General features: G+C 45.7%; 1 protein-coding gene across 5 annotated transcripts in view; it reads left to right on the top strand.

Annotated features, from left to right (window-relative positions):
- lrrfip1a (leucine rich repeat (in FLII) interacting protein 1a) overlaps window positions 1-22320 on the top strand; it is a 40766-nt gene that overhangs the window by 8782 nt on the left and 9664 nt on the right. For 4 of the 5 annotated variants that reach the window (XR_013812707.1, XM_079758057.1, XM_079758055.1 and 1 more), the window contains exons 2-7: window positions 4962-5048; window positions 10560-10610; window positions 19634-19660; window positions 19787-19912; window positions 21268-21438; window positions 22102-22194. Coding sequence is in view for 4 of the 5 variants with exons in the window: in XM_079758057.1 (XP_079614183.1) it covers window positions 4962-5048; window positions 10560-10610; window positions 19634-19660; window positions 19787-19912; window positions 21268-21438; window positions 22102-22194 (555 nt within the window). In the remaining variant the exon portion in view is untranslated. Of the gene's footprint in view, window positions 1-4961; window positions 5049-10559; window positions 10611-17312; window positions 18220-19633; window positions 19661-19786; window positions 19913-21267; window positions 21439-22101; window positions 22195-22320 lie in introns of those variants that run through there. The other variant, XM_079758056.1, reaches the window with a different exon arrangement.

Raw genomic sequence — 22320 nt, 5'->3', positions numbered from 1 at the left:
AGAAATGACTTGAAAGTAACTTTGAATAATTACTCTTTTAGTGATCTTGCTCTTGCTTATTTGTTGGCATTTCTTAAAAAATGGCTTCTTTTCAAGTCATTCTTTTCAATGTCCTTTTTTAAACTCTGTTGTGTCGGTCATGTCCCCTTGGTGTTGGTCATTTAAAGATTTCTTGCAGCTACACCCTTGCATCGGAAATTACACAATTACAATTTTTTTTGTGTGTGTTTCAAAAAAGGGCAAGGCCTTAGTGTTGCATTCAGTCCTCAATCAACGTTTGATTGTTCAGGAACGTTTTTCTCTTCTTCTATTTATTCAGAATACGCCCTCCTTTCTCTTTCTCCCAACAGAAGAATTGTTATTTCTGTCCCCATGTTATTCTTTTGAGATCTGTCAGCGCTCGCTGGTCGTTAAAGTAGTCTGCTGTATCAGCACCACTAACTGCCACTCAGGGCGTGGGAAGGGGAGACCGCAGCGCGCTAGCTGTACTTCTGATGCTCACTTCCGCTCGTGCATTTCCTGTGTCCAACAGGAAGCGTGGGGTGGGTTGGGGCAGCAGCCGGGCGTCCCAGCTGCTGTGTATCATGGTACATTGTTCAGAGTACATTATATCATTACATAGTGCATGAAACACTGCATTGCATTGTACATAGTTCATGAAGTCATGAGTCAACAGTCTCTCTTTAGGAAGGAAACGGCATACAATGTTCTACACCATTGAATTTAACAGTTTAGCATTGTAGCTTGATGACTTTCACTGATAACTACAATGGTAATTGTATCGTAATCCATTGCTAACGATATGAAGAGGTTTACCAAATTGTTTTGTTATTATGATTCCTTATGAGTTATTAAGGCCATAATAATTGCGTGCAAACACACACACATAAACGCAGATAGAAAAGACATAACATGACCTCAAGGTGCACATGGTAGAAAAATGATGTGCAGCTATTCTCCTCTGGGTCCAACCTTCAATCAACAGCTAAGGTGACTCCAGGGTCTCTTCCAAACGTGGGACAACTGACCTGTTTCCTGTGAGGATCAGCAAGCTAATGAATCATTTCTGAATTAGCAGAGCTATGATTGACCCCCCCCAGCCTATATAGGGCATTATAAATAGCTGTAGAGAAGGGAGGGGAGAGAAAAAAGAGTGGTGAATGTGTTCATTTGGCCCAGTTTAGGTGTGGTGCTTGTGTGGTGCAGTCAGGTAGCGTGGCATACAGGTGCACCATGGACGCCAGGTTAGAGGAGACTGGATTCCACATGCTGACGGTCAACGACATTATGGTGTACTTTGACCACTGCAAGAAGGTACTGCTTTACTGTGCTCTCGCGTCACACTGCATGGATCTTGTGGTTTTGACGTATCGCGCGTGACGCATGTATGATGTGTGGTATCTAGGAGAGAGAAACAGGTTTAACTTGCGTGATGCAAACCATCACTTGTAGAATATTGATGCAGGATATTGATTCAGGGCTCTATTCAGAGGCAGTGGCGCACTCATCTGGTGCCGGTCTGCTGGCTCTATCCCTGCTCCTCCCTGCTCGCAGAGTACCGATGTACCTATTCACAAAAGAAGCTTGTAAGGGGTTGTTGCTTTGCCTGGTTGAGCTCTCCGCAGATGGATGAACCAGTGAATGAATGAATGCATTTTTAATGATCGTAACCAAAGGTTGGGGGCTTCAGCTTATACCAAGCCCCCCATCTCACATTTTTAAGAGAACAAACTAATGTCATACAGTGTGTCTGCATATACACCTGCATACACTTGCCTACATATATGCATACATACAAGCCTACTTATACCCAAAAGGGGCAATACTTATATCCAATACATTTCTACCATAAGATGGATAATATCCAAATAATGATGATACCCATAATGAGAATAACGATGATCATCTTCATCATCATCACCATTATCAACATTCTCATAGAGTGCTACTACTCAATGTATGTACTTATCTAGTTGCATGTCTTTGAACCCTTTTTTAAATTTGAAGACATTCTTTCTTTTCTACTCTTTCTCTAAACATGGTTTGTATGTTAGGAGGATGTAGGTTATTACGAGCTTTGTACAGTAGTAACGCTAACTAATCTGACTTTACTCAACACCCCGATGCTCCTGGAAATTTTGGATCTTAAATAGTTTACCTGTGGTTCCCAACTGAATTGAATGTGAGGTATTAATCAGTAAAGTGCTGTATAAATACCAATAACTCCAAAGTTCAGTACTTTCCTGTTATTGTCCGAGTATTTGGCACATGGTGTGCAGAATCGCTCCCAACTGACAAACTCCACCCTACTCTACTTGTGCCAGCCGAGTAAAGCAAAAATGATTGGCTGCTATACATAATATGTGCGTGTACTGTGTATCAAGTAGCCTATATTTCAGCACTCTCGTATATAATGTCAACAGTCCTCTGGCAGATCGTTTTCTGGGAAGGAGGGGGGTGTAAAAGTGCCCTCTGTTTTGGTTTGTGGGGATGAGTCTGCATTCTGACTTGATGATATGGCCCTTACTTTCAAATCAATGTCCAAAACACTCGAAATCTTCAAATCATTGATTTAAAGTTTAACGGTTTACTGGTTTTGGATGAGTCATAAGGGAATGCTTTGGGTGAAAAACACATTCAACGGTTAATAAGCAAATGATCTTCTGAGAAGCCATTAGGGGTTTTCCAGAAGGCAGCTGAGGCCAGGTACCTACAACATGACAGATGCTGAAGTTTGGACGCAGAGAAAGAATAAATAAATAATTATGATAACCATTTTAAATGACACGGCAGACATCTCCGCTTCAAAACATTATGGGGAAGACACTTCCTTGAATACATTAAATACCAGTCCAACACATTGGCACATATTTAAATCTCTAGCTGAACTTCAATTGTACAATGTGGTTTTAAATTGGACTATATCAAACCTCTTTTCCAAGTGTATATATACATATCTTTTTCTGTCAACTTCTTTCCACTTTCTTTTCAAACTTGCATAATCTCTTTAATTACAATAAATCAAGTGGTACCATGACCAATAGATGCATTTGACTTGGAAATATGGAGTCTACTGGCATTTACTTTTCATGTAATCTCTTCAAAAAATACTTTTTGCAGAAAGCCTTGTTTATGTCATATTTTTTTCAGTCCTTTGCAGTTGAATTATTCCCTCCCACAAAAGGACAGATGATATTGCATGACTGCCATATTCGTCTTATTTTTAAAAATGAAGAGCCCACCGCTTACCACACATGGTTGGTGATATAAAGTGTTTGGAAAGGTATTGATTATCTGGTGAATGAGTTATATGTGTTGTACAATAACCCATGGGCTCAATGTAAGATGTCCATGAAGAGAGACTCTGGGTTTAAAGTTTAATCTGCATAAACACAGCACAAAATCTACTACTCATTTTCTTCATTTTATTTCAGTAGTTCAGAGTATGATGTCATGCTTTTCCCAAGTGACTTATGGGGAAAATAACAGCCTCCCTGCTCTCTACTTACATTTAAATATTTGTTAAGTAATATGCTTTTTATGAGAGGCATGGATCTTAATTTTCTTAGTCTTAGTGTATGCTGACTTTATTACTATTCTTCAAGGGCATGTTGCTTGTTCCTGATTGGCTTAGATTTGTGCCATTTGACCCATGGCACAAATCTAAGCGAAGCGATCCTAATATTTTTTATGGTAAGATTTAACAATATATCTTATTTAGCAATAATAGCCGTTCAAGAGTTTGGGTTATTTTTCAGTTTTCAGACTCCTCACTGACAGTTGAACAATGTTTATGCTAATTTATAGCTAGCCGTGTTTACTCAGATCTACTCCAGGCCTCTTCAGGCCGGCTCTCTTCGGCTTCATTACACCTTCGCTCCTTCCTCGGGTGACAAGGCTTTTTGGGTCGTCACGTTGTTTCCTGACTGCACAATAGTGTTTAATTCGTCCTTTTTAAGAGATGAAACTCAAATGAACTTCTGGAACAGCCAGCAGCCCAGGAGAACACAGGGAAGGGATGTAAAGTAGTTTAGGAAGCTTTGAAAACGCTGAGAATCAGGGTGTCCTCAAGAAGCCTGTGCTCCCGTGGGCACAATGTTTGAGGGAACGATGACAGAGTTTAAAGAGTTAGAAGATAACAGGCTTTACAGGCCATGGAAGCTCCTCTGAAGATCTTGGTCGTGGCATGAATGTAGATACATGGGTGGTTTAATTAGAGTGTGAACCTAAAGTCTGTTGTGCTCTTGAATCTTTCACCTTTTCATTTCGATCTTCCTGGTTTATTTGAGAGCCAGATCAAACTAGATAATAATATATAGTGTGTGGGTGTGTTTGTGTTCCCTATGTAACACATGGGCCGTGCCCATTGAGCGGTCATGTCCCATAACAGTGATGTATCGGCCTCAGAGCCCCGCAGACAGGAAGGAAGCGATTATGGACACATATGAGGCCGTCTGAGAGGTCCCTTTGCCCTCTGCTGAGGGGGGCCTGGGCAAATAACCTAGAGAAATATCCATTTATCTACATCGGTCCATCCTAACACTCCACCATCAGCCGGTGATCACTGGCCTGGTCGTCGGTGTGTCCCACACCTTCCAGAGTGCATGAAGTGATGCACCTGAGCTCAGTCATGCTATTGGAGTGGAGTGGGGGGAGGGCGGAAGTAGCTCAGGAGGAAGACCGGGTGACTGGTAACCTGAAGGATGCTAGTTCAATCCCGGGCTCCTCCTAGCTGAGCGTCGAGGTGTCCCTGAGCCAGACTGCTGGCTGTCGCCCTGCGTGGTTGAGTCTGTCTTCAATGTGTGAATTAATGAATGGTTGAAAGTCGCTTTGGATAAAAGCGTCAGCAAAATCCACTAAATGTAAATGCATGCATTAAGAAGACGAAATGTTAACAGTTGATCTAATTCCACTGAAGTACTGAAGTGACCTGTCTCTCTTTCCCCTTCTCCCCCCCGCAGGCTGAGGCTCGGCTAGCAGCTAAGAGAGCAGCCAGGGCAGAGGCCAGAGAGATCCGCATGAAGGAGCTCGAGCGACAACAGAAGGAGGTACACAGAACCCTCACACACACTGAAGTACCGGACAGAGCCCTGAGTTCACTTGATCATGAACAGTAAACCGTTGATCACAGAGGAACGTCTTTCCAAAGTATACCTGTAGATACAAAATGACTTAAAGCTCTAAACATTCAACAATATCAGAGTATCCAAATATTAATAGTTGAACCCTGTTGATATTAGCCGATGATGTGTTTAAATGGAGTTGATTTACAAGTTTACAAGAGTGTGGCGTCTCAGGTTGGTGCTATAGCGTTCGCCCTCGAGAGTTTAAGCATGCCAGTTGTTTTAACACAGGACGGGGCCGTCCTGCAAAACAGCCAGTGAAGCCCCTTCTAGTGAAGCCCCTTCCAGTGGTCATTACAGCAGTGCTTCACACCACAATAAGAGAGCAGAGTGCTCATCAAACACCACTCTGTGTCATTACGTTAAGTCCTTTTTGGACAGGGGTCCTTTTAATGATGATGTCATTGTGCATTGTGACCATAATCCATCTGCTGTTCAGAATGTGCCTAAAAAGCTCCAGGGAGATCTCCTATCTTGAAGGGGACACACACACACAAACAAACACAGACACACACACACACACACACACACACAGGCCATACTTACCAGATTAGCGTTCAGCACTAAGCCCGGTCTGGAAAAAGGGTCTGTGTGAGCGCACGCGTGCACACTACTTTAAAACCTTTAGCCAAGTTCCAAAGTAGCTTAGGTTAGCCCGGCAGGAGGCTACAGCGCACCGTCCTAGCAGTGTTGTTGTTGGCGTGTAGCGATGGGTTCCTGCCCTCCCGGACGGCGTCGCCCAGTTCCACTCCTGGATGAGCGCGCGGACCACTGGATGTAAACGGCAACTCGGCCAATAGCTTTGTAGCGACGCAAACCGCCGGCAGCCGCCCCCCCCCCCGAGGAGCCTCCGGAGCACGGCGCCCGGGGCCGATGCGGCCCTCCGTGGGGAGACCCTCGTGGCTGCACGAGAGGCTGTTGACCCGGCCCCCCCACGGCCCCTGGGAGCCCACTCCCCGGAACGAGCAGCGGGCCGACCCCCTGAGGGCGGTCAGCATGGCGGGCCGACGGCTCGCCGGGAGGGGGGTCCGCGCAGCTCTGGGGGGCCGGACCCCCGCGCCGAGGGCCAGCAGGGTGAGTGGTCCCGGTGCTACCAGTAAGCAGGTTGTGTAACTGGTGTGACCAGCGAGGGCCCGGTGCTACCAGTAAGCAGGTTGTGTAACTGGTGTGATCGGCGAGGTCCCGGTGACCTGCAGGGCTTTAGCCGTGCTGGCTGTTAGCGCTAAAGGTACTCGCTAATTGGCTGACTAGACACACAGCGAGGCTGAGGAGAGCAGACTGGGACTGCTAGTGTGGCGGTGTCTCTGACGCCTCCCTCTTACTGCTCCTGAAGAGCCGGCTGGCGCCTTGCACGGTTGACCCCACCGTCTGTTTGTGGAGGTTCCTTATGAATAGGTGAATGTTGGGCAGTATTGTACAGCGCTTTGAGTGGCCACTGGTTAGAAAAGCGCTCTCAGTTGTAGCATTGAGTTGATTCATAACGAGCACAGATGGAACATGCTGAAGAGTAGGCAGATGTTTGCGGGTGCCGCCCGTTAGACATAGGGAGTTTGAAGCCAGCATTGCATCGGGGAGGACTATGAATAGTTCTTCTGGTGAGGCTCTGAGATACACGGGGCCTTATTAACAGATCATTAAATACATGGCCGGTACATGATGAGCAAGAGAGGGGCAGAACGTAATGCCATTAAAATATATTGCATAGAATTGCATTGACTTTTTATGTTTATGCTGCTAGATTTAACACTGACTGCAGTAAACATTTGCATCAGTTATTCAAACGTATATGTTCTCACTGTTTATTGTCCTTCCTAATTTATAAATGAAAAGAATGCTAGAGTCGACTGTTTCAAAGCACCCCGACTCTTCTAGACTAATTTACATCAATGTTTTGTTGGCGGGGCAAAAGCCCTTCTGTGGAGGCCAGCAGTAAAACAATCCACCAGGGGAGAGGGCTGTGGACTTCTAGAAATAGAACCGGCCGTCCACTGGCTCACCAGTGAAAATATGTCATCTTCTCTTGGAACAAAGAGGTCGACTGAAAACAGATTTATGGAGGCTGGACTTGCCAAAGCTGCAAAACTGGATGAGAATGGTGCATGGGTCAGGGGAATTGGGGGAGGGCGGTTAAATGTGGATGAGAACACGGAGGTCATTACTGTGACTATAAATGCTGGCTGATCACTATTAATACGGAGGCATTGGAACGGACACGGGGAGGATTTTCGGGCCTGGTCCGTGGCGAGCCTCAAGGCAGAAGCGCTTTATCTATCAATAATGATCTGCTGATCAACCCCCCCTCCCCCATGAAAGATCTGGAGGCTAAGCTGACTCCACTGATTAACACAGACAGCTGCTGGACAATTAATTATACCATGCCTGCTGAGGGATTAATCTATCTTTATCCCTGTATTTGTGTATATGTTCAGATCCGTTCTGATTTAGATGTTGTATATCATTTGATGTTTCTTATGTGGTGGTTGGGTCTTGTCTGAATGCTTAACGATGACATTCTTTAGAAGAAGTCATTGCTGTGACCAGTGTGGTTTGGATTTGTTTATGCACAGGAAAATTATCTCCGCAAATTGAGTTTTTTCAACCCGAGCTTCTCACGGGTCCTCAGGTGGTTAGTCATCATGGAAACGGGAATAAGGGACAAACCTGCTGCCGCTGGCAACCGGCCGCCATCGCCAACCTGACAGAAGGACATGGCATTGAACAACCTTTGTTACCTCGTCAACCCACGTTGCTAAAGTCTCCGCTCCACTGAGCCGAAACTAACGCCGCTACTCTCCGAGTCCGGACCTCAGGTAGCACTCAGGTGTCCTGGGGTTTAACCCGTTAAAGGGTAGGAAAAGCCCCTAATCTCGTGTGCTGTCAAATGTTTGCTATTTTCATTTTGCAAATGGGTGACAGTTATTTGTAAATGGTCTTCCAGAGTGGTCGTTTTTATTGACTGCCCACCGCGCCCATCCAGTGTGACATGACTATGCCCCAGGCACTGGCTCCTATGGGGCCCAAGGTGCTTTCACTGGCTCCTATGGGGCCCAAGGTGCTTTCACTGGTTCCTAATGGGCCCAAGGTGCTTTCACTGGCTCCTGTGGGGCCCAAGGTGCTTTCACTGGTTCCTAATGGGCCCAAGGTGCTTTCACTGGCTCCTGTGGGGCCCAAGGTGCTTTCACTGGTTCCTATGGGGCCCAAGGTGCTTTCCGAAACCTTTACTGCTCCTGCTCCTCTCCGTTTGTCTGTTTGAGTATTCACATAATCTTCTACTGTCATCTTGTCTTGCTGCTTTTCACATTCCACTGTTTCCAGCTGTTTACATGAAGGCTCTGTTTTTGTTCTTTCCCTCTGTTTGGTTGATACATCCCGTCCTGGCCTCTCTCCTCTTCCTCTCCTGTGTTGGTGTGTAGATCTTTCAGGTCCAGAAGGTAGGTCTCCTCCTACCTCTCCTCCTCCATCCTCCTCAATCCTCCTTTCATCTCCTGTCTATTCATGGTCAAATATGGGTCAAGAGCAGGCATAAAAACGTGTTAAATTGACACAAATGTTGAAACACGTCATTTAGTGCGTTGACATACACTGCACTAAAGGAGCAGGTGAAGGCATCCCTCTCCAGCGTGGAGCAGTCTGGGAGGAGTTGAAACATCTCATCTAGCCTTACCACTTCTTCACTCAGCACCAGATGCCTCATCCAATCAGTGACACTTTAAGAGCAACTCGCAGCTTTCAGGCCAGGGTGCAGATCATTTAACTTTTTCATCCTCATGCTCCATAGTATTGATGTTGTTCTGTTTGCCTGATTCAGAAATATTATGGGCTGGATACCAAATCAGAAGACCGAGGAGACACCAAGTGGGGAAACATTGAACAATGGATGGTACAGTAGTTTACCCGGCATGGTACATCCTAATTTCCGGTAGCACCATGATTACAGGCATGATGTTTTTTCTGAGGCCATTTTTTGTATCTGGAGCCTAGGTATTTGGAACCGTTAGAGGCTTGTGGCCTATAAAAGCTCAACCGCTAGCGATAAGCCACTTATTAAAGTGTCTGTTTGGGGCCGTCCTTTTCATTTCCACAACCATTTGCCCTGTTTTGTTTGCCTGCATGGATTTATGTCCCTGGTTTTATCTGTCGTGTGCTGAATTAACTCATAGTGAATGGGTATGGTCATCTTGTTACTAACGTTATAATAAGCATGGGATTTCTGATTTAACCTTTTGTGACCTGACTAATCAAGTGTTGTTTGAAAGCTAAGACTGAAGTACCTGAGTTTTAAGTGTTGATGGATGCCAGACACCACTCCAGTAGAACTGAAATAGCTGCTTAGATAAGAGTCTGGACTCCACTCTGGCTGTGGAGACAAAGAATTTCTCCATACCCACCGCCAGGTGTACATTTCTCCCCTGAGATTACCATGCTTGCCCTCTGACATCTGAAATTCAATTGAGTGTGCTGCGTGTCTGTTCCGGGTTCGACTGGTGCACTCACCGGGGATGTGCTGCATGTTTGTTTGCGTGTTTGAGGAACTGCTGTATACCGTGTTTCTTTGAAGATATCAAAATAGTGTTGCTGAATAGAATCGCTGACCAACTTTTGGATGCTGTAGGCTGAGGAATGGCACCAGCCTCCCTGAACATCAATCAGCCATTTGCATCCTCCCAGTCTCAATGGTTCCCCTTCCTGCTTGACCTTTGATCTTTCACCTCTCTTGCCTCCCCTCTTCATCCTGTTGCTCTTCTTCTACCCTCCAGGAGGACAGTGAGCGCTACTCACGCCCGTCAAGGACCACCACGGTTTGTAGCTCTCGCTCTCTCTCTCTCTCTCTCGCTCATGTGCTGTTGCTCTCGCTGTCTCTCTCCCGCTCTCTGTATCTCTCTCTCCCTCCCCTCTCCATCTCATGGTGAGCGCTCAGTGGTGTGAGGCTACAGGGTGTGCCTGAGCACTGTAATGTTGGCCTTCATGAATTGACTTGAATTAGTTAGTGAATTAATTTTACTGAAATAACGGGACACATTAAGAGGGACGAAGTGTGGATTAATTGTGTTTGCTCTTGGTCCTTCACAAAGCTTAAATCATTATTTTAAAATCTGCAAAAACAGTTCGTAGCAATAGTTTGCATAATGGAAAATGTCCATTTGAAACAATTGTAAGGGCTGCGCTTGGACACCTAAAACGTCAGAAGAACTCGCGAAGAAATTGAAAAACAGTCATATGGTTCTTATAATATATTCCTAATAATTATGTGTTATGATGTAACTTTTGTATGACAGGGCGACATGGGTGCTTTCTACTGCGAGGGAGTTATTTACTCCGTATGTTACCTTGCTTCCAGGTTTGAGTCCTAACCATCCTTCTCTCTCCCCCTCTCTCTCCCCTTCTCTCTCCCCCTCTCTCTCCCCCTCTCTCTCCCTCTCTCTCCCCCTCTCCCAGCTTTCAGATGAAGATGAACGGATGTCTGTGGGGAGCATGAGCAGCGTCAGGGTCAGTGGAGTAAAACAAACGCACCCTCACCCTCCACACCACACTTCCTTCAGTCTACTCAGTGGAGTAAAACAGACGCACCCTCCACGTCCACACGTCCTCCATTTCCTCAACACAATGACGCCGAAGACGTTATGGTTATCCTGATGCTCTCATGGTTCTCTCGTCTGAGGTGGACGCCATTGAAGCGTGTTGCGGAGGGGTTAGGCGGTGTGGGATTAACAATTGTTGACCGGTCACCCCGTTGACCGAACACCCAGAGGTCCTCTCTCACCCCGTCGACCGAACATCCAGAGGTGCCCAGAGGTTGTGGGCATTGCTTGTGGAAGCATGTTCCGCTAGGACTAATGGAGCACTTTTTTTTATCTTTAAAGTAAATATCAATGCAGGGCGCTATCCTAGCCACCACAACAAACCCTCCCACTTTTGGAAAAGCTATATACCACCCCAACCTCCGGTTTTATGCAGGCGCCTCTCGAAAGAAGTCTGAAAAATGCCATCCGACTTCAGTCGGAGGGCATTTGAAAGCTTTGTGTGCAAAGTGTTTGTGTCTTTGTCTTTGGCCTCTTCCACACCACGCTGGAGGTTTGGGGTCATCTGAAGATCCTCCTGCATGGTTCCTGCAGGAGGTTGTCTCGTCAGCCTGCCCCTCTTTGGTGGTTCTGTTGTGGATTGCACATAACAAGTCATATGCGGGTGCCTTCTAATCTAACTAATAGTCATGTGGAGGATAAACCTTTTTGGAAAAAACGGTGTAAAAAAACGTGTATTACCATTATGTATGCTTTTGGCGCTTGGAAAGACGGTTATATTTTAGAAGGATGTGGATCTAGTTGTTTTGGTGTTAATGTTGAGGTAATATTTTCCAGGTCCTATCTAAATAATTCTAAATGTTCCTGGTTGGCCCTGTCTCGTTACCTTGGCCTTATCTGTGATTGGACCCTGAATCAAGGCTTTTAACGTTCATGCAGTCCAGACTACATTACCTCCCAGCTCCACGCCAAACATGGTTATAATTCATGTGATGTAGGATTAAACAAGGAAGAACTGCATTAATCTAATACCTTTTTCAAGAGAGAGAGAGAGCAAAGGACAGCACCCTAAAAACAGGAATGAAGAATAAAACAAATAGGGCAGTGTGTGCAGGTGGCCTGTGTGTTGTCTTTGAGTTTGCTTGGTGATCTGAGTGAAGGAAGCGACACGTTAAGGAATGTGGCCGGGCTAGCATGAAACCCATTACTTATTAACACTGCTGGATTCAACAGCTTGTTTCTCTCCTAGCAGAGCCTCTCCTCAATCCACCATGCCACTCCAACCAATCCCATCCCGTTCATTGGTTCCTCTCTTTCTCTGTGCTCTGTCGTCTGTCCTCTGTCCTCTCTTCCTCTGTCCTCGTCCTTCCGTCCTCCAGAGCTCCTCCTTGCACACGCACAAGAAGTCAAAGAAAAAGAAGAAGCACAAGCACAAAGACAGAGATGTATGTTGGAGACGTCGCTCTAATGCATGTCACGGGTGTGCACCGACCTCAGACACACTGTTTCTAGAGCCACAGAGTGTGTTTCCATTGATTTTCTCCTGCTCCTCATTGGCCATCGTCTGATTGTCCTTCACTTACCCTGTCCTCTACCTTTAGGACAACGGCTGTGATGACGGTTACAGTGTGATATCCAGCCGGGTGGGTGGACCTCTGAATACATCTGCACCCTGTATGCCCAACAATACAAAAGACTGGGATTTGGCTTTGGATTAGAGATTAGTAAAGACAATGACATATATCTGGAGTTCTTAGTTGCAAGTTAATGGTAGACGATGTTTTATTCAAGTTCAAAAAAAGGATTGTCTTATTGTTCAATCCCCTAATTATCCTTTTTTAGTTGTTGCTAGATTACATATCATATGGATGCATTTAGTGTTTAGCTGTTAAAGGTAGTGCAAGATTTCATAGCAATAATACTTACCTCATCACCTCTACCCCAGTGAAAGCCTCCCTGTTTCAAGGAGCTGTTGAAAGCGCGCTGCTGTTATCTTAAGCTAAAGCTATCTGTTTGTCGGGGAGCGGACTATGGTCATATCTGGGGTTTCCATGTGACCCAATTATTCCTGGAGTGCTCATCGAGGCCTCCCGGGTCTGTTGGAGAGAGGGCATGTTGCTGTGGTCGGGGGCCAGCTTGTGAAGGAAGGCTGTATGTCTGCCAGCCGACTCATGGTGTTTCTGTCTCATGGCTTCTTAGAGCTCCAAGCTCAGCGACGAGAGCCGAGCCTCTCGCTCTTCCAGGCTTGACCTTACGGTGGGTGCCGCATGCCCCCTGGGTGCTGAGTTCATGTGTCTTCATGTGTTCTCTTACTGAGATCTCAGCCCCTTCTGATCCAGGTGAATGAGTTTGTGTTGTGTCGTCACCTTATATTCCATCAGAGCTCCCGATTGAGTGAGGACAGCCGGCTCTCACGCGGGTCCCGGCTAGACCTGCAGACGGTGGGTGCTACCAAGCTGCTAACTCCTGTCGTCCCCCCGTCTGTCTGTCTCTCCGTCCGTCCGCATGTAGCAACCACTGACCTAATAACGGGGACAGACTGGGACAAAAAAAGTCCCATGGCCGGCAATTTGTTTTGGAAATAATACATACCTAATTCCGAATTCCTAACCGTTCCTGTGTGGAGCGGTTCCGTGCTCCTGGCTGTGGAGTGGGCCCAGTGGGCGGCTGTTCCTCTCCAGAGCTCACAGACGGCCTTACTCCTCTGCTTTCTCACTGCCGTTGTCGACTTGCCACTTCTTCACCATAATGACAGATAGCCGTTCCAGAACAGAACTTACTAGCACTAGACACATCGGGACACAGCCATTGTGGATGCAGTGTTTGTTTATGTTTTTAATGGCGTACATGTGTGTGAAGTAACTTTGTGTGATTAATCGGTGTGTTGCGTGTTCTGCCATGGTGCATATTGTTTACACAGGAGGCCGCCTCGGTGAGGGATAGATCTCCAGCATGCTGTATGTCAATATGTTTGATGAATGGTTTGCAAGCTTGTTTCTTTGTTGGCTTGCAGAGTCATTTCCGTTCGGACCACCTTGATACAGTAACTCTCTCAAAGGATTAGCCAGCGTTTGGACGTTGGTTGTTTGTGTAGATTGTTTTGCACCATTTCCTGTTTCCTCTCGCACTTTCTCACTCCCTCTCACTCTTTATATCAGGGGTCCGCAACCTTTTCAACATGCAGTGCCAGTTTGACATTTTCTCGTTAATAAGTGTGCCTTAAGCAACAATATATTAAATATTAAGCTGAATTATGACCAGTGTTGGGACTAACGCGTTATTAAGTAACGCGTTACAGTAACTACGTTACTTTTGCGGTAACAAGCACTGTAACTAATTACTTTGTCAAAATCAGTAACGCGTTATCGTTACTGCGATTTAAACAGGCTCGTTACTCGTTACTTCACGTTCATAACCCAGAACTACAGTTTCCGTGGTGGACGTGAAGCGGACGTGAGTCACGTGACGCAGCGACGCGCAAGTAAATGAATTAAAACAATGGCGGCAGTCGACGACGGTCCAGGCGTTGTATTTCTCTCATGGAAATATGCACATTATTTTTCCTTTCTGACAGTAAAAGACATAAGGAATATTTTGGTGACCTGTCATCTTTGTGGAGGTTCGAAAACTCTAGCCACATCAAAAACTAGCAATTCTAATCTGATGAAACATCTTCAGAAACAACACGCATCTACCAAGCTAGTTGAAAAAGACCCTGAAGGTAACACAGGTGATGCTACTGCTAACGTCAGCTCCGCCGACGCTAAAGGAGAGGCCACTCCAGCCAAACAACAAAAGCTTGATTTTACAAAGCCTGTTGCACAGTCTATAACCCAGACACAGCTAAACAAATGATGGAGATGTATGGACAAAGACTGATATAGACGTAGACATACTAACATAGACTACTAAAGCACATTATCCTCCATTATTGATTTCATCAGTTGTTTTATTTATCTAAACGGCCAGAGTGGAGGAAATATTATTTTTGTTAAACATTAACTATGTTTGTGAGGCTGAAAGTACTTTTTATTTATTTAGTTTCTCTTTGTGAGGCTGAAAATACTTTTAAGTTTGCCCATCGTTATTGATGATGAGGTCTCCAGTTGGTGGAGTTTAGCTGTTTTGAGTTAAGGTTAACTTACAAAGAACGGATAAACCTATCTGTGTTTACATTGTAAACATCTATTGTATCAGTTTTGCACTATTGATTCCTACAGTTGCTAAATGGTCTGAGGCACAGTTTAATTTTTGCACTGCCAAAACTATACTTTGTACCTGTTTCAATGGCTACGATAAATATGCCAAAAGTCATCAAAAGTTTCAAAACATACTGTATGTTGTGTTTTGTTGATCCACTGCTTCATCGTAGTGATACTGTTGTTCTGTCGAACACTATGCCACATCAACCCCAAAATAATGTGCGTGCATTTGTAGAGGGTTGGAAACAGTTGGAAACAATGGAAATATTTCATTCATTTGCACTCACACTACTACACTGCTATGGCACGTTCAGGTCACTAGTGGCGCATTGCGCTTGTGGTAGGATAGGACTTACATGTAAGCAAGCCAGAGGACTGGCAGCCTCCCTAGCTATCCAGTTAGGGAGGCAACACATAAGATACAAATAAGATAATTTAGAAAAAAAAGTTACTTTCCCTAGTAACTAGTTACCTTGAAAGTAACGAGTAACTTAAAGTAACTGAGTATCTTTTGAAAGAAGTAACTAGTAACTGTAACTAAGTTACTAATTTAAAGTAACTTGCCCAACACTGATTATGACACAGCGACCAAAAACATTTCCAGAAGACCTGGAATTGTACTATTTCCATATAGTCCACAATCATGCATCAACATTTTAAATGTTTTTTTTGTTGTTATATTTGCAACATGGGCTTACAAATTATAATTACATATGTACCATCTTAAAACACCATTTTCAGAAACTCATTCAAAAACATATTTGCACTGCGAGAAATAGAGAAAACGAGAATATATGAGAATGTTGGAACCATCCACATCAATATCTTTACGACATGTACAGCTTTGCAAAACCATGTGAAGGCGATGCATACAGGCCACTTGCATTAATATTTTAAATATTTTCTTCTCTATTACTCACAACATAGGTTTAAAAACGATTAATTGATCCCATTTCAGAACACTGCTTTCTGTAACTAATTTAAATATATTTGCACTGGGAGGAAACGCCCAAAACAGAATAAAGTGCCAAAAAAAAATCGGTAGTAATGATTATGCTGTGGCATTGTGCTGTGAATTTTTTTAATAATAAAATAAAAATAAAAAATAAGTTTTTTTTTTTTTTTTCCCCAAGTGTGCCAATGAGTCTGCTGCCCCGTGCCAGTGGTGGCACGTGTGCCTAGGGTTGCCGACCCCTGCTTCATATGATCATTCTCTCACTCTCTGTCTCTCGCGCTCTCTCACTCCCTCTCACCCTTTATCCGATGATCCATCTCTCACTCTATCTCTGTCTGTCTCTCAGTCTGCCATTTTCTGTGACCTTATATTCATTCCTTCTCCCTGTGTCTGTCTACCCCCCTCATCCTCCAGCCACCTCCTCCCTCCATACTCCACTGTCTCTCCCCTCTGTCCCCGAGTGTCTGCCATATTCTTCTCCTCGGTTCCCATGTCTCCATCTTTGTAATCATGGTTTCCTCCTCCTCTTCCATAGGCCCCCTATGCCTCCTCTGAGCTGTACAGCTCCTCTCTCTCCAGACAGCCAGCCTCTCAGTACAATGGCTACCAGGTCTGTTAACCGCCGGAGACATTGGATATCAGTGCTGCTACAGTTTCAGTGTTACTGTCGTTTAGCTCTCTACAATGAATTCCATCCAAATTAACTTTAATTTTTTCACCGATGTAAAAGTGCGGAGGCAGTCTGTTAGACAGTCAAGAAGCAACACAATTTACTTGGATTTACATGAAGCCGTATTGGACAAGTTCATGGTCGATGATTGATGCGCCAGAGGTTTTGAGCAGTGCTGGAAGTAACTGCTAGCCTTTGCAGCAGTAACTTAACGCCTAATTAACAGGCATTTATTTAGGCGCCTGTGTGAGGAAAGTTTATATGCTGCAAATGTAGAATGCGTCATTCTAAATATTAATATTAAATTTTTTATCACTACATTCATTTTTATTCAATCAGAGAGAAAGCTTGTCACCCTGCTGAAGTGTCGCCAATTGAACAATACTAGAGGAAATGTACACACACACACACACACACACACACACACACACACACACACACACACACACAGTCCAGTGGGATGCTGTACCTATAACCTTCTGTCCTCCCGGTTGGTTCCAGTCCTACACTGGGCTCCTCAGCCAGATCTCCTACAAGCGCCATCGTAGGGTTGGTTCCCCTTCATGAACTCTGACCCCCCCCCCCCCCCCCCCCCCTCACCTCAACCCTCACTTGTGGTGTTCACGCATGCTCCACTGTACATCTGTTGTTCTCACGGGCACCTTTAGCGGAAGATGCTAGGCTCTTGGGGGACATTGTGGGGTCACCTGTTATCTAGTGAGAGCAGAGCACATGTGTTTAGGGTTCAGCAGGTCAACACATGTGGTCGCTTAGAGGACGCAAGCCTTGGAGAATGATGCTGTCTCTGTGTGTGTGTGTGTGTGTGTATCAGAGCTCGCTGTATGAGGACGGCCTGGGCAGTGCTTCCCGGCGGGTCATTGGCTCCAGCTCTCGAGTAAGGCTCCCCTCAGGAAGAACCCCCTCCCCGGTGGAGCATGAGTTTACCATCAGGTGGATCCGGTCCTGTCTTCTGTGTGTCAAAGCTAACCCTTGATGTCAAACACTGAACTCGTTCTGTGGGTGATAGTGTGCTTGTGTGTGGGTTTACATTTAAAGCCTGTGGCGATAGTGCAAGGTATAAAGTGACCACACTACACAATGCAGTGACTCACGTCATCGCACAACCTCTGCATGGGAGGCTTTGAGGTCAGAGCAGATTGGATCCTCGATTCTCAGAGTGAAGATTATTTCGATGCAGGTGAAACAGTCGCTTTGCTTCTGAATGGAATCCTTTTGACCTCAACGGGTGGACGCTGATGCATCCAAATGGTTGTGTGTGCCCACACTTCAGTCCCTCCAGAAAAAACGCGATTATGCGATCGCATAATTCAACGCATCATCAGCCAAAGTCTGCATATTCATGCCTTTCACCGCATAAATTGCCGATTTTCGTGCAAAACATGAGGGGCTTGCATGATTTCATAATCCCCGCATTTTCGTTGCAAAAAAGTCCCATATATCTTAGCAGAAAGTTGAAAAATGTTGCGTTTACTTTGCAATTTCTTCGCATAAAATTGCATAAATATGCAGCATATTTCATCACATTTTTTAAGAAAACGTGCCGCATAATCAAGGATTTTTGGCCGCAACAATCACAAAAAAACCGCCGCCATTTTTCCGGAGGGACTGACTGTATACACGGTATATGCAGTATGTATCTCCCCCCCTCCAGCCGTCAGACTACAGCAGCTACCGGGGGTCCAACTCCAGAGCCTCGTCCCGGGCCAGCTCGGCCCGCGCCAGCCCAGTGGTGAGCCCCCCCGACTGGGCCCCAGCCCTGCTCATCTGGAGCTTTAGCTTCATGCTAGGATAGCCTGTTGCTCAGGGGAGAGGACACACAGGTCTGCTCTGTCACTGGCCAGGAATAACAGGATGTTTCCAAGTGAAATAGTTTGGCACCCTTCCGTCTTTCAGGTGTAGGTTTCCAAAGTGGCTCACTTGTAACTGCCTATTAATGAAGTGATCGTGCAGCAGATAATTAACTGCTGTGCAAGGGCGTAGGAACCGGGGGGGACGGAGGGGACGTGTCCCCTCCAATATCGGAGACAGGCGCATTTGTCCCACCTAAAAATTATACCGGATCTGTCAGGTTTCCGATATGTGTCCCCCCCCAATGTTAAACTCATTCCTACACCCCTGCTGCTGTGTATTCTTTTTATCTGATAAATCAGATAAAATAATTGTTGCCTTATTTAATGAACATGGTTATACATTTTGGCAGTCCTATACCCTCGATGCTCTCCACTGTTGACTACCACATGGTCATTATTCCTTAAGTGTGTGGGAGTGTGAATCTAGCTGTAGGTATCCTGACCTAGACGGTAGCCTGCTTTTTGTTGTTACAATGGCGCCCCCTGGTGGTTGTTTCAGGACAACTGCAGCTCTGTGGCCGGCTTCTTGAGGAGCGCGAGCAGCAGCGTTCTCTCAAAGGACCTGGATGACGTCACTATCCCTGATTTCTCAGATGTGAGCCAGCAGGATAGCATGGCCGTGTTCTAACCACTAACCAATTATCCTGCCTTTTAATTCGTTTTTAACCCAGATTAGATTTGTTCTTTCTGGACCTCTCTCTATCGGTCTATCCGTCTATCTATCTCTCTGTCTATCTGTCTCTCTCGCTCCATAGCACACATAACACGGATATTGGCATGTTATCTTCATCTCTGATGGACTAATAAACCTAACAAACAAATAGGCCTATAGTTGAGTTTGGTTTTGTGTGTTTAATGTAATTGTACAACGCTGGTCTTTGATCTTTATGAGAATGAAGATGTGTTAATGTTAATTCTAACGTCTACAGTCCTCCAGAGCGACTGTAGGAGTTAAAGGTGGTTGTCTGGTAACTGGATGGTTGTCGGTTTGATTCTGAGCTGCCCTGTGCGCTGGGCCAAGACACTTCATTAAAGAAGTGGTTGTGGCATGATAAGGTTGTGTGCGTGTGCATGGGTGAATGTATTTCATCGCAAGTTGAGCACGTTGCTGGTTGAAGTTGATGGTGTCTCTTTAGTACAGAGTTCATTACAGTCCGATATTTGCATATCCTACACTGGTTCAATTGAGTGGTGAGCCAGTTGTTTGACACACACACACACACACACACACACACACACACACACACACACACACACAGAGTTATTAATGGTTTCTGTGTTCTGTCTCAACAGGTGGAGGACAGAGATTATATTGAGAAGGTGAGTTGAATGTTAAAAACAAAAAAAATATATAAATCTGTTTTTCTAGCAAAGTGTATAGAAACCCAATTGCAGACAGACGTTGGTCGTACCAAAGGGTAGGGTATATCTGTGTGTCGTCCCCAGGGGTCTCGGGCAGCCTCTGCCTTAACCGCTGGGACCCTCACCTCGTTGGGGGACTCCTCTTCCCGGAGAGGAAGTGGCGAGACAGCCATCACCGTGGATAACGAGACGTCCATAAGAGAGATCAAGGTACGGACCTGCGAGTTCTGCAAATGTTCCGGTACTTACTGGGAGAAGTAAATCAGTTGCTTGGGAACATGTGTCATGGCTGCCACATGTTTGAGTCCAACATTTGAAGTGTTGAATCTGTAACCATCACGATTATGGTCTTTGAAACAAATGTTCAGCCAAATGGTCCATGCCACATTCTCCTTCTCTGACTCTTTCTCTGGCTCTATGCTACTTTACTTTGTGGTTGCACCTGGGTACCGGGTCCTTTTAGAATGCTGTTTGAGGTCCCCCTCACCTTTCCTCTCACCTCTGTGCTCATGCTCCTCTCTGCTCGCTGCTCCTCACATCAGGAGATCCATGAGCTGAAGGATCAGATTCAAGATGTGGAATCAAAGTACATGCAGAACCTCAAGGAAGTTAAGGTATAAGGTCTGGGAGCATGTTGGTTACCAACAGTGAGAATATTAACAACATTGATATGGAGACCATTAAGAGTAATAATCACACAGAGTATTAACCATAGACGGTAGGCATAGGGTAGAAAGCATTGCCTCTGTTTTGTGCGAGTGTTGTGTTGGTTGTTACTGCCTTATGGCCTTTTACCACCGACGACCAACTCGCCTCGACTTAACCCGCCTTTTTCTGCGCTCCAAAATTAGGCACGTGGTACCTGCTAATTGGTACTTTTTCGTTCCACCTTCTTAGAGGTTCCAAGAGAGCTGATCTGATACTTTTTTGTGACGTAAACAGCTGCTGGCCACTGATTGGCCAGAGAGTGACGCCAATGGACGAGTCATGATGAGCGCGACGTCCAAGCTTGACACCCGGCGTCTATAAATACTAGCATAAGCGTTCAGCCTTTGTGTCGCCTGGATAAGTACGTCACTGCAGTTTCACGCATGCGTACTATGACGACCCGCCCACGTTGAAGAGGTTCTTTATTGTAGATGGAAACGCGACGTTCCTGGAACCAAACCAAGTCGTGCCACGCTACGTCGTGGTGAGTAGAGCTGGTTCTGTCGGTGGAAAAAGGCAGTTAGTGGACAATAGTGACCAATGAGCCAGTCCATCACCAATCAAAAAGAATAGACTCGACTAAACAACACTAACAATACTCTTATGAGTCTACTCTAACTGCATAACTTTGCTGTATTTCCACTTACCTAACACGCTTGACACTCCTTTAGTTTCAAGCATTGTGGCCTCTTTATTTAACCTGTGTAGGACATGTTTATGTGCTTCTGATCCGTGGCTTGTCTTAGCCATGTGTTGATATATCCATGGGCAGGACGTCCTGAATACACCCGCCGACCTGCGTGTATGGGGAGGGGTCTGATGTAACGTTACGGTAAAGGGCCTCTTCCCTTGCGCAGGACGCCCTGGTGGAGGTCGGTGAGAAGTACCGCAAGGCTATGGTGTCCAACGCCCAGCTGGACAACGAGAAAAGCAACCTGATGTACCAGGTGGACACGCTGAAGGACTCGCTCACCGAGCTGGAGGAGCTGCTGGCCGAGGCACGCCGCGAGTACGAGGAGAAGAACAAGGTACGGACCCACCTCCCACCGTAGGAGATTAGAGCAGGAGGAGAAGAACAAGGTACGGACCCACCTCCCACCATAGGAGATTAGAGCAGGAGGAGAAGAACAAGGTACGGACCCACCTCCCACCGTAGGAGATTAGAGCAGGAGGAGAAGAACAAGGTACGGACCCACCTCCCACCGTAGGAGATTAGAGTACGAAGGCCAACGTACCATCCCAGCCACCTCACACGTTAGGAGAAGTCTCAGGTGGCCCTCAACACAGAGCACAAAGTGTTTTGTGCTCTGTGTTTTCAGTTGGTGGAAGTGCGTATTGAGTATACAGAATCAAAAGTATTAATTATAGAGATGTTTCCCTCAAACTGCTTCTTGGTTGGTGAAAGGTATCAAGAGTAGTATGAAGTATCAATTCTAGAATATAAATAGTACAGTATAAAAATAAAGTATCAACAATGTAAAGATATGAAATTAAGTACGGTATAAGGTCAGTCTGATATATCTTTCAAACTCTTTACTCTTGAGCATGGAAGCAGACTGTCTTGGTATAATACTAATAGTGGCGTATAAAGATACACATAAAGTCAGCGCGCTGTGTTCCGCGGGCATGGAAAGGCCTGATTGGCTGGTTGGTGGTCGCCGTGGTGACCCTGTGCTGTGGCTCCTCCCCAGGACCACGAGCGGGAGAAGCACGCACACAGCATCCTGCAGTTCCAGTTCAACGAGGTGAAGGAGACCCTGAAGCAGAGCGAGGAGCTGCTCAACGTGAGTACCGTGGAGATCAACTGCTCCTGGCCCAAGAGGTGTTTCCATATATCTCAACGTCGGGGGGGACTACTAGGACAGCTAGCCTTCCTCTGCCTTCTTCTTCTTCAGTTCTGTTCTCTCTGG

Source organism: Pollachius pollachius (assembly GCF_949987615.1).
Source record: "Pollachius pollachius genome assembly, chromosome: 20".
In the NCBI taxonomy this organism is placed as follows: Eukaryota; Metazoa; Chordata; class Actinopteri; order Gadiformes; family Gadidae; genus Pollachius; species Pollachius pollachius.
Note: the sequence above shows the minus strand (reverse complement) of the source record. Positions and strands in the feature narration are given on the sequence as shown.